The 13,541-nt window shown below is 38.0% G+C and overlaps 1 protein-coding gene across 1 annotated transcript; it reads right to left on the bottom strand.

The window, feature by feature from the left end:
• Positions 1-427: 427 nt before the first annotated feature.
• Positions 428-7,869, bottom strand: CCNG1 (cyclin G1). The gene is made up of 7 exons (XM_072400721.1): positions 7,710-7,869; positions 6,014-6,277; positions 4,603-4,856; positions 3,852-3,930; positions 3,641-3,739; positions 2,945-3,147; positions 428-2,670 (listed from the first exon to the last, which is right to left on the bottom strand). Exons 2-6 carry the CDS (start codon positions 6,275-6,277, stop codon positions 2,956-2,958), a joined length of 888 nt encoding a protein of 295 aa, XP_072256822.1. The 5' UTR covers positions 7,710-7,869; the 3' UTR covers positions 428-2,670; positions 2,945-2,955.
• Between the last annotated feature and the right edge of the window lie 5,672 nt (positions 7,870-13,541).

The following is a 13,541-nucleotide window of genomic DNA, read 5'->3' as shown; positions in this document are numbered from 1 at the left end:
ATCTTTAATGATAAAGAGAGGGAGTGTAGGGAGGTAAGGAGAAGGAAGGAAAGAAAATTAGGTAAATAGGGAGACTTCACATAGAGGGATTAAAAAAAAAAAAATTAAAGCATGAAATATATTTTGTTTATTTTTCTTCATTTACATGAGGAAATAGAAGTACATGTTGGTTATACTCACAAAGTTATGAAATATAGAATGTCAAGGGATGTGGTTCATTTATTTGTCCAGTAAAATGTGTATGTAATGTTCCAGGATTGGTAAATAATTTATAGATTTGATTTTAAAAAGATGTTTCAGTGTAAAATTGTTTGTATATGTCTTATTTCATAAAAAAATTATTGTAATACCAAAGTATTACCATTAGGGAAAAAAAGGTGTATGTGTTCATTAACAGTAGTTGCTGAAAAGAAAACAAACCACAAAGTTCATTTCAATAAATTTTATTGAAAGGTACATTGCTTACTGAATTACCAGAGGCACTTAGTTTACATTGCATTATTTTAGCCCTCCAGGATGTGCAGACCCTGCCTGCCACCAAGCAGCTTAACCTAGTGATGGGCAATATACAATTCTTCCATTTTGTAGCTGAGCATCTACTAAATAATGGATTGAAAGCATTTCCCACACTGTACTTAAGCTGCAACTGGGTCACTTTAGGGTTAACTACTCAAGTGATTCTACACAGCTTTTGAAAATTGCTTTGTAGTTAAGTTTTAAAACAAGCTTATATCACATTACAGAGCATAGGCATACAGCAGATATGTAATCTTTTTGCAAAACATAGGTTGCAGTTACACCAGCTGCATCAGATCCACTCTATAGCACTCCAGGACCTCATTTGGGAGTGCAATTTAAAATGAAATGACACAACACATGTAACGTGTGTTACCACAATATTCTGGTGTAAGCGAAAAGCAGAATCAGGAAGATTACCAACCAATTTGCTGCCCAACCTAACCTAGGTTTGGGGGGTTCTGAGCTGCTATAAAGTGGCTATGCAGAAATGTGCAGGCATCTGTATGAAAAGTACCATTTCTTTTTAAGTTTCACATCATTCAAGAATACAAAGCCTAGCTCTTAAAATAACTTTATGCGAAGATACATACAAGTGTGAATATTATAACTGACATAAGGAAAGCTAGATTACAGCCTGCATGTTGTCTTACCCCCTAAAGATAACACAGGTGACACTTGCACATCTATTCAGCTTATTTACTTCATTCAGTTCTATGTATGCTTAAGTTACATCAATTCACAGTTACAGAAAATGGCAGCACTAGAAGGGATGTTAACACTGCTTTTTCCCCTCCATCTTCCTACTGGCAGTAAAATGGTTTCAGGTCATGTACAGAAATCTAGTCTTCAAGGGAAATGAGTAAAATAAGTATTGTGCTATGCAGAAAGGTATTGCCTAACAGACCTTGGCTTCACTAAACCAGATGCGATTTGTATGGCAAACTTGCTGGATATTTGAGAACAAAACATAAGACACCTACCATGTTTAAATATTAGGAGCTAAGGTTTCACATAAAACCTTAAAGTCCAGCCAAAAGCCATATTATTCTTATACAGTAGTGTGAATATATTTTGTACCCATAAAAGAAATCATTACTTCATGAGCCCTTTCTAACCATAAACAGCAGATGTTCCTCTTTTGAAAACCGTGCCATACATCTTTTTTTAAATGTGCAAAAAAATTGCACTCTAAACTAGTACAAGCAGGCAGATAAACAATAAGTATCCAGCACTGCAATGTCACATTAAAACGCAAATAAAGTGCAATTCTTTTTTTTTTCCTTTTTGAGAAATAAATTACACAGGACTATTTAGGATTTACAATTAGATCAAGAATGACAAACATTGTGTACTCATTTTGCATTGCTAGGTTCCTTAGAAGTTGAGCAACTTGGATGTTGTCCTTGATTTAAATAGTAGTGTATTTGTCTTTAGAAAAAGCTGGCAAGTAGTACGTCCAGTATATTTGTTTTATACTTCTATCCACAAGTGGGAAGTGTGCAAATCACTGCAGCATTCAACTGTATATTACATTACATCCTAAACTATGCAAAGCTTACTCTGCAGGTAAGTTTAATGGAATTATGACCATATAAAATAATAATTAGAAATATAAATTATTTAGTCAGGTCTGCAGCATCATTACAGAAAAAGGAACAGTCACATGGAAAATGGAGTAGGGAATTAAGCAGTATCACCTTTTATAAATAAATCCAAATATGAACTTGGTACAGAGGTGCCCTCAAAAATCCTATCAATGGCTATAAAAGGCATGTACAGAGGAAGAAACTGCAGCAAATATTGCCTCACTTCTCTTCATAAAAAAAGCCCTATTTGTGTCTTCTCAGCATTGACCTCATATTAGTTACTTTGAAGTTAGGCGTATGCAGCCTCACCAAACAGTGCATTTCACATTGTGTCTATTACAGTATGTCCATTATGAAATGTCTCCAGTGAAAAAGTATTAAACTGCTAATATATTTCTCTACTTAACATTTTCAGTGCTTTTTTTTTTTTTTTAAGCCAAAGAAAAATGTAAAAACTAGCTGCCGTTTATTCCTTAGGCTTCACAGGTATTGCATTCCAAACAGGTTCCCCATAGTCCATATAATTCGAATCACACCATTCTTGTGCCTTTTCCACTTTTATAACCTGTAAAAATACAATAAAATGCGTTAGTGTGTCTCGTCATCACCTATATGCCAATGAGTTACAACATATCATTTAATGCCAAGGTAATAAATGAATGCATTAGTAAGCTAAAATGCAAAATAGATCAAATAGGTCAACTACACTTAGGAACTGGAAGTTAAAAAAAAAAAAAAAAAAAGTTATAGGTTTGTCAGAAATGTCATAGTAATGGGGCTTTATTCCTCCCACTGACACCAATAATGGGGCAATAAATCTGCCAACAAGTAACAATTACCTTCAAAAACATCAGGAGCCAGTCTCTGGAATTGTGGGTAAATGTGCTATCCTATAGTAACTGTGCCTCAACTGTCTTTCTGTTCGACCAGATACAATCCATTTAAGCTTTTGTACATTTGGCTTCGAACATCTGCTTGAAGAATACTCTGCAAGGCACTTTGATACAAGCTCTTTCCAACAGAGCAGGTCTCTGCTGCTGATCTGGTGAAAGAAAGAAAAACCAAACAATTTATTTCTATATTGTCCAACATAAAGTTCACTTGTCATTTTATATCAGATAATGTGCAATTGACTAGTGTAAGGAATAACATATACCAATTTCCTGCCAAGTTACAGAGTTGTAAAGTTAAACTTTACTACATGTGTACTAGCTAAAAAACAGCTCTGCACGGACAACTGAAACTTGGGTCTACGCATTAAATACACACCTATGCTTTCTATGTCTTTTTACCTATGACATCCACATTGTGGCGACCCCAGTTTAATTTTTAGTAATCAAAAACAGGTGACTAAAAAAACCAGGAAGATGATGGATGGCGAAGCAGAAAATATGAACATCAAATGCCTGTTTATGCAATATGCTAGAGATAGGGTTATGCAAGTAAATTAAACCCTATGACTGTTTACACAAAAGTCATTACAACAGGGTATTTAGTGATTTACTTGGCGTTCAGCAGCTGTAATATAACCTTACCTTGGAATGTTTTTGTAGAGAATCCAATAAATCTGTCAGTTCAAGCAGTTTCTGTTCCTGAACTTCAACAGCCAAAAGGGACAAAGCCAACACAGAGGGCTGATTAAGAGAAAAAGACAAGCTTGATCAGTAAAAGATTGTGTAGATCATATTTTATTACAATCCTTCGGCAATTCAACACAATTTTGCATATACATCTCAAATAGCTCACCTTTGCTTTGGAGAATCCAATCTTGCAGTGACAGACTTTTAGATTTGTTTCAAGTCTGTCTAAGGTCAAGAGTTTTTGCCTAAAATGAACACAAAAAAATATTTAAATAGAGAAAATAATATTAAACAAACAAGGTAAGGATGGTGCCAGTTTTAGTTAGATCATGTGACAATCGTCACGCTAACACAATGATAAAGTTGTGGTGTGTTGCCTCTAATTGTAACAATGCATTCAAAACTAAATATTGTTTTACCATATATAGGGGGACTTTAAGTACATATAATGGCCTTTTCATTATAGTCTAAACAAATAGAGTTGCTATCTTTTTGTTGCCACACCTTCACAGGAAGCTGCATTAGGTGTACTATTACTTCCCATGTATTTACCTACCCCGAGTGTGACCGCTAGGGAGGTTAATACACCTATAATTAGATGCTGCAACACATACTTTTGTTTAAGTGGAAAATCCATAGTTCTTCCTTAAGGATTCTCTTTTCTGGGTTAAAGGAGAAAAGTAAAATACTGCAGACACACTGCTATTTTTTTTTTTTTTTTTTAAAGATAATGAATTTTTGAGGTGGAAGGCTCTCCTATTATTGTAAAAGTGACTGTTTTACCAGTGTACTGACAAACCATTGCAGCGCCAGGCACCATAAGTTTTAATAATTAGATCAATGAGAATGGGTAACCCACATATTTAACTGAACACATTGTAAAATGTTTTCTTTTAACAAGCAAAAATAATGCTTACCTCTCACTAGACAGGTTCTCATAAACAAGGGAATGGTAAACGTGTAACAAGTTTAAGGCAGTTGTAGCTTTCACTTTCCAGACCAATTTTTCTAGGACAATCTTCTCCATCCGCATCATGTCATACACAGTGAACTTATACTGGCTTATTCTGATTAAATCATTCGCCAGAGGGACATTTCTCTCCTCTTCTGTGACTTTTACAGCAACATAGAAACAGCAGAGGCCGACACAACCTAAATGTTTGGGTTGCACCTACAAAGTTGAAGGAAAAAAATTGAAAATTTAAAAGGTTTTCTAGGCTTATTTATTGTTACTAAGTGATAATACAAATCCTCTTGCACACTATTCATTGCATTACACAACACATTACTATGCAATAAGCAGCACACAATACACAACTGCCTGACCTGCTTTTAGTCTTTATTGTGGTGCTCTGCAGTGGGTGCATCCCCACTATCGTACAGCAAGTTGGGCCACAATTTTAAAATGTGCTACGATTTTTTTCATTCAAAAATAAAACTCACATTAAATCAAACCTAATCCTCCCAAACTTTGGAAAATTACCAATTCTTAAATGTAGTGTTCCTGTTCTTTTGGAGCTACACCGATTGTTTACTATAACTATGCAGGCAGCCACCAAGGGTGCAGCACTGCCCCTTCAAGTCTTGATTAGGACCTAATGGGAGTACATAGCCTCCCGGGATACCTACGTCACACATCCTGGGAGGCTCTGGCTGCACGGAAGGGGCATTTTTCCCCCTAGGGAAAAAGATGCTGATCCCATGCATGCGCAGTGAGATCGACCCCCACACCCTCCCTTCACAGTGTCTACGTCACCCGCACAGTGATTGAGATCAGGTGATGAAGAAAACGGAAGAAAAGATTGAAGATAGCGACAACAGGACGAAATACATGACGACGGTACAAATTACTGGATTACAGCATTTTTCCGCTAAAAAAGATGGCAAGAAAGACCAGCACCATCGAGGGATCTGCAGGAATAAAGGTTAAGTGTAATTTTTTTGTTTCTAGTTTACTTCCGCTTTAAGATGCATTGCATTTAGGAAGACTACGCAGTCCTTTTAAACAGGCTTTTATTGTGTTTAAAAAAAATAAATTACAATACTGTTAAGAATGCAGAACACAATGCACATTGCATCCATAGCTATGCATTGTGCTATTCTATAGCTGCACTTGGGTCTAATAATATATATGTGTTTTGGTGGAAATTCAGACTGAACATATTAATTGTCAAATGATCATGATTGTCTTGGGTGAAAATCTAGCATCTAGAACAGAACTAGAAAGCATCTGCCAGTGTAATGTGTATTTATGTAGAAATTGGAGTGTTGCAAAGAGAAATTATGCCTAGAGATGCCAAAAGCAATTCACAGATTCACACTACTTACATTCATTTTAGATAAAAACCGGTCCAGAAGGTTCACAGCTAAGGAGAATGTCTGTGTACTGAAACCAAAGAACTGAATTAAGCTAAGCAAATCTTTCACTGCAAAGTCACGAAGCGTGGCAGTCATCCGGAGGCCATTGTCATGCGTCGTTTCAATACGGCGCAAGCCGCAAGCTTTAGGCTGGTTTTTTATCTCCTGTTCCAAGAGTGAGTTCAGCTGATGAAGAAGGTTCTGAGCTTCTGATGTTACAAGCGTGTCAATCATCTGAAAATGCAAACAGAACTCCAATAAGATGTAGAAACCTCAGATTATCTTCAGAACTGCACTAGAATAATAGATCAGACTGCAAAGCCAACTTACTTTGAAGAGACCCTATCACCAACCAAAAAAAAAAAAAAATTGTGGCGTTTTCCTTTTCATATCCCCGCTACTTGCAATGTGCCTTTGAACTTGCTAGAATCCTTTGACCAGAGACCCAGTACAGCCCTTTGTTTATAATAAATACCTCCTCTACTCGTCTAATTACTTTATGTGCTGGCCCAGCTCCTCTACTTTCACCTCCCTGCTTAACATCTGGGAAGGAGAAAAAAACAAATATAAATCAGACTCTTGTTTACCTAAACATGTCATGCCCCATTAGAATTACTATATGCGTAGATAGGCTGCAAATCTCAAACTCTGATCTTGCCTGCTCCTGCCTATAGAGCTCCCTAATTGGTCAGTGAGGATACACCATCAATTCTGAAAATACCATGTACAAGGATTGACCTATATGACATAGTGACCATCTGTGTAGGAAAATGGATGTAGAAGCTGCAATTACATCGGACACCCGGCTACTTTGACCATTTAGGCCCACACAAATGTTGCTGGGGAAACGGTGCTTTACGATTTCCCTACAATTACAGCTGCAAGGCTGTAAAGTGAGGATAGATAGATAGTTAGCCCCCTCTTCACGGCTACACACAAAGGATACATACCGTATATCAATACACAGAATGTGAATGTAGGCCATGTACATTGCCCTCTCCTTTATTATATAGCAACATGTTAATTTAGCTGACCCCCTGGTACTATCTGTACATACAAGTCTTCTAGTTGAATGCTGTGCAGTACATGGCCAGACTCTATAGAAGAGCAGCAATACATGGGGGAAGCAGCTGCTGACACAGTTAGCCTGTGCTGGGTGCCAGCCCTCCCCTCCTCCATAACTGACAGCCCTCAGCCTTCCGTAGCCCCGCCTCTGAACCTTTCAAGCCAATGACGTAACATACGCCTAGCTGACCAGCCACGCCCCCTCTTCGGTGCACAGAGGACAAGCCTAGGCTTGTTCCTTCTAATGGAGATCTCCATAGAGGCCTGCACAGTCCACAGACATTATATAACTTATAATACATCACCATTACGAAATAAAGATTTTACTTCACATCTCCGCTTACTATAACTTTGGACTTTTTACATTGTAGTAGTATTCTAAATTAGGCCCCGATCAGTTATAGCTGGCATAGGCTGCACTGTCTATAAATGGGCAGATTTACTCACTCAGCATACAATTCATCATTACCTCAGTGCACATACCTTTCTACATAAAGCCATTCATATAACATATCAGCATTCCTCTAATTATTACAGTCTAGGATTCCCTATTACACAATGATACGAGCAGTACATGAGGCACACACACAGTCTGACTTACCTTTCCTGGGGTGCGGGAGGTCGATCTCTTGAGAAGTTACTTATAAAACTTATAATGTATTCCAGAAGAATACAAAGAAACTGCAAGGCCGGTAAATGAATGAATAAAGCTTCCCCACCCCAAGCAACTAAAATCCCCTCTTATAGCTCAGCTCACTGAATAGGAAGCCCGATCTACTGACTTATATAGCGGGCACCAAGCCACGCCCTCCTCGTCCTATTGGTCTGTACCACTGATATTGCTGCTGACACAGAGCGCCTCCTGCTGGAACTATCTCCGTATTGCCCATAGAATGTCTTTCTCTTGCTTCCATTCAGGAATAGATTTTACATGTCATAATGAGTTTAACATGCACTCCTCTCTATGTCCTCTCTGCTGCAGCATTTTGAAATGGAATATAGCAAAATCAAACTACTCAACTTTACTACAGGACTGCTGATATTTTCAAAAATATCAGGATAAGATTAGTATGAACATCACTGAACATTTAGTGTTGGCCATATATGTAGTAGAATGATGTTAAAGCAGACCAATCACCAACATTTCTACTTTACATAACAGTGTAGACAACCTGGCATTACGATAAAATGACAATGCACAAGTCACTGTGACATATCACCCCAGTAACGTGTTGTAATGCCATGAATTAAAAACCGCAGTGCATGCACAATAGTAAAACCAATGCACCTGTATTACCGGGTACCACAGTGCATATATTGAGTATCTTGTTGTGCTGTGCTCATCTGAAAACACTGCAATCCCTGGCAAAATGAATATGGTGCAACTTAACAGCAGGAGGAAGTAACGCAGGAGAAATTGTCCGATAGGTTGCTAGGATCTGAAAATGCAAACAGAACTCCAATACTATGTAGAAACACCTCAGATTATCTTCAGAACTGCACTAGAATAATAGATCAGACTGCAAAGACTGCCCTGCCTGCAAAGCCAATTTACTTTGAAGAGACCCTATCACCCCAGTAACGTGTTGTAATGCCATGAATTAAAAACCGCAGTGCATGCACAATGGTAAAACCAATGCACCTGTATTACAGAGTACCACAGTGCATATATTGAGTATCTTGTTGTGCTGTGCTCATCTGAAAACACTGCAATCCCTGGCAAAATGAATATGGTGCAACTTAACAGCAGGAGGAAGTAACGCAGGAGAAATTGTCCGATAGGATGCTAGGAGGTGACAGATTCCACTAAATTAATGATCTGAGGGATTAACCTCTCTGGTGGTCTGAATATTAAGTAAATCTTAAATGTCAAAGCACTATATTTAAAAATACTTATTTTAAATTTCCTACCCCTAGGCCGCAACGTTCATGTGCTGGGGACGCAGATGCCAGCCGGGCATCGCTTGAGGGCGCCACGGGAATGTGGGGCCCAGGTAAGTTTTAAAACTCCTTTGCAGTTCCATCCCAAGTGTGTCTCGGGGTTACCGCTTTTGGTACTGAAAATTAACCCCCGGTCACACTCAGGAATACCGCCAGGGGGGTTAAGGAGGATTAGAAGGAAGATGAAGGCTTGTGGTGGGATTCAGAGTTGATCTTGGCAAACATGGCAAGCTGAGGGCTGGTGTGTTTTTGCCGTGCCAAACATTTGTTGATACTAAACAGCGAGAGGGTGACTGGGTAGCCACACTCTTAGACACTCACTATCACAACATGGATTTTTGTGCTACCAGAGGACAGCCATTTTTGTAAGCTGCATGCCAGTGCCTCATCCTATCAGTCCTGGGCCGCATTTGTGTACATCAGTTGCCAGATCAAGCAGAAGCACCACCAACAGCAACACCAGGCTGAGTAGAACAACTACAGCCTCTGGGACATGATGGCAAACCATGCCAGGCTACAGCAGCATGAACAGATAGAAATGACTGTAGGTAGGGCAGATGGTATCATCTCAGAGGGCATTTCTTAAAGTCCCTGATTACTAAACCTTCAACCGTATGGATTACTAGGCCAAGCAAAATGGACACTTAGCCAGAATTATCCTAATATGCCAACCAAGTGCTATTCTGTACAACCTGCAGTTTCATCTTGGGAAGAGTTTTCAAAGCATTAGGTGGCACTGTCACTCCTAAACAAACTAAGCTGCCTGCCATTAGTGTGTGGTTGATTCTCCTTAAAATAAATCAATTCTTAATTAGTGACCTGTTTCAGCCACCTGTTCCTCATAACAATTAGTGATTACATCACCACCAACCACCACAGTGCCGGCACAATTATAAGTGAAAATTTGAGTTAGATTGGCCCCATGCTGTCCAGGTTCCTAAAATTAGCCAAGGAAAACATTCCTAGTTGTTTTCCACTAAAAAAAAAAATAACAGTCATAATATCAGAAAATAGAAAAAAAAATTGTGACTTATAAAAGGTGAATCACATCAACTTGTTCCAGTTATACATTTTTCCCATTGTGGAAATAATTCCCTAAGATTTTTTGAACAAAAATAATAATTTTCAACCTTAAATTCCCTAAAACCCTAAAAACCCTCAATAGTTCAAATTCAATACCGTAATTTCCTAATCCATTTGTATTTTTTGACCAATTCAACTGGATTTGATGCAAGATGAATTGTTTATGAATGTGACAAATGCATAGATTAAATGAATGAGATTAAATTGAATGAATGAGCAATGTACACACAGCACTAATATGTTTTTTTAGAGTGGAGTACATGCAAGCTGCACCCTGCTGTGCTCTCCTTCAAAGGAGTGCCCAGCAGTCATTTAGTACCAGTATTGGTAAATGATGTGGGGAGACCACTGTTTAGATTTTCTCCTGAGATGAGCACACTCATTCATCTCTGGTGGGAATCATCTGACATATGTACATAGTTTAAATCCAGCCAAACATATTGCAATCCAAGTTATTTTACTGGATAGTTTTTAAAAATCTAGAAACGATTGTACAGAGATTACACAATTTTGCTGCTAAATAAATAGCCAATGTTAAAAACATTGTAAGGTAAATGCACACCTGGTTAGGCTAATGTGGTATACAGAGTCCTTGACTAGGTACACATGTGCAATAATTATCGCTAGAAAATGAAGGAAACGACTGATCAACGAATATTCATAATTATTTTGAACGATCGTATAGTGCATATTTCTGTACATGCTGTAACGATACGTTCAAATATAAACCACCAATAATGTACACACACTAGATACGATCATTTGAACAATGCAGGAAGTGATGTTTACCAGAGAAAATGTACCGCAGAACAATCCACAATCACTGAACGAGCGTACACACAATAGATAGCGAACGATCATCGCCCAATCAGCTCCGCTGGGATGGTCATTCATTTCCAGCGACATTTCTCATTCATCTGCATCTTTGGTCAGTCGTTGTGCACTTTTTTTGTTAATGATTATCTGACAATCGGTCATTAATCATTTGTTTCGAACAACAATTATTGCACGTGTGTAAGTAGTATTTCTCTTGGAACAATTCTCCAGGTGTTTGATTAATGATGCTTTATATCTGTGAAAGCCCTGTATACAGTGGTAAACTGGTTGGTATCTATTGTTTAGGAAGGTTGCATGTGTGAGCTTTTGTTTACATATAAGGCTTAGGACAATTTGTCTGAATAAATTAAAGACATACATTTACATTCACCTACTTGGATGGAAGATTGAGATGTGTATTCTAAACTCTCATTGAGTATATATTTCGATTGGTCTGAGGAAGCGGTCTTTCCATGAAACCTGTTACCCATTTGAAATATGATGAATGGATACTCCATGTTTATAAACCATTCAAAAACAAAATTTTTGACATTGCTATTTGTGTGATTGAATGGTGTTTTAATGTATACTGGTGTTTTTAATTGGATTTGGAACGCTGAATAAAATTTTGTTTGTTTTTAATCAGTATAAGAGAAGTTTTGGTCTTTGAACATGAAATAATAAATGTTCCTAAACTACTGGTGTTCTTTGGGGGCACACATTTTTCCATCTTTTTTTGGTAATTAGAATGCACAGTGTAACTGTTCTGGCCAGCTTATATTGTAGCTCCTTCCCACCTGGGAGAACCTAGGTGATCAAGTAAATGTAGCTCAACAATACTGAGGCTAGGTTTAAGGTTTGGTAACAAGCTCATTAATGAAACACATGGCAATGCAAGATACTTGCAATGGTATAATGCGGTGGAATTTATTTTAAAAGACATTCCAGCTCACCTTGCAGTGGGAAATATATGATCATGATCCTTGCCAGGACTCTATCTGCATGGAGTCTGCAGGTTCTCCTTGTGTTTGCATACGTTTCCTCTGGGTACTCCAGTTTCCTTCCCCATCCCAAAAACATACAATTAGGTTATTTGGCTTCCCCCCAAAATTCACCTTATTCTATGGTAATGACATATGAATATGATAGGAACATTAAATTGGGGGGCCCTTTAAGGGAATGCTGCATAATATGTCAATGCTATATAAATACTCATACCTATTATTTGTATCATGTCTCATTTATGTCCATTAGTCAGACTGAAGACTCTTATAGTGGGCAACTGATCCAATTTATGCAGTTGATAAACATTGTAATATACAGTGAGTTATAAAACAAAAAATAGAACATGATGTATACAACTAATTTTATGAAATAGCAAGTATATTTCATTAAAAAATACTCTTGGGTAAAAGTAACGGAAATAAAGGCAACGTTTGCCTGTTGAAGTGCTGCATGTCATTTGAATGTGCGAATGGTAATTGTGCAGCTGCATTGTAGCAGTAAATTGTTCTTGCAGTAAGAATGAAAAGCATGCACTCTATTTGCTGCAGCAATGAATGAACTGCCTTGTAGGAAACATTTTCAGCCATTTGGAAAGCTGAATGCTCAGGCTTGGTTCCTTACAGGCACAGACTGCACTGGCTGCTTCTAGAAATGTCTGGAGCAGCTGTCCTTATATAACACAGAGCCTGCAGAGTCATTTGAAGGCTGCCTTTGATGTGTCCTCTCGCCTTCATGATCTGTTCATGTTATATTTCACTGAGTCAGTGTGTTTGCCCTACACACAGCTTGACTACAATCATGTCCTGACATGTTCTTTGATAGCAAATGTATAGAAAAAAACTATAACTATAGTTCAGTTTCTAAAAATATGGGCATTATAATAAATAATCAAATCATCTGCTGTAAATAAAGTGTACATCCATTTTTTAGCATGGGTAAGCATTAGATCTGATCTGGATTTCAATTCTTTTAGGCAAGAGAGATTTCATCTCCCTCTTATTGTCCTGGTGACAACAATTTCACAAACCACAAAGACAAAAAACAAAACAAAACAAAAGCGTACCTAAACTCAGAATTTTCACTTTACATAAAAGGGTAGACAACCTTTTTATGTTAAGTAAAAATTCTGTGTGTTTTTATGTGCAAAAAAAAGGGGGAACCCCCCACCTCTAATTCTCGATCGCCTAGGCGGATGAGAATGAATGGGAGCACATGACTAAGCATCTCGGTCATGCGCAGAAGGAGCCTTTTTGCGCAAAGAGAAACTTTTTTTTATTCTACATCCGACCTCGCGCCTGGGTCGAGTTACGTAGGTTGATGAATAGAAAAAATAAGAGAAGATGGATGCCGGGCCGATGCGTGACTCGATGCAGGACACCCCTGGAGTGATCGGACTGCCCTGTGGAATGAAAGTAAGTGTATTTTTATTTTTTTATTTTTTGGGCAGTATTGAGTTTAGTTCCTATTTAAAACATTGGCTGAACTTACACTTGTAAACACATCTTTAAAGCAGTGCAATGCTAGATCTTTGTTTCTTATGGCCCTATGTACAGTGCTTGTTCATTCTACTAAAAATCCTTAAGGGTCC

Source organism: Pyxicephalus adspersus, chromosome 2 (assembly GCF_032062135.1).
Source record: "Pyxicephalus adspersus chromosome 2, UCB_Pads_2.0, whole genome shotgun sequence".
Lineage (NCBI taxonomy): Eukaryota > Metazoa > Chordata > Amphibia > Anura > Pyxicephalidae > Pyxicephalus > Pyxicephalus adspersus.
This window is presented reverse-complemented; position numbering and strand designations above follow the sequence as displayed.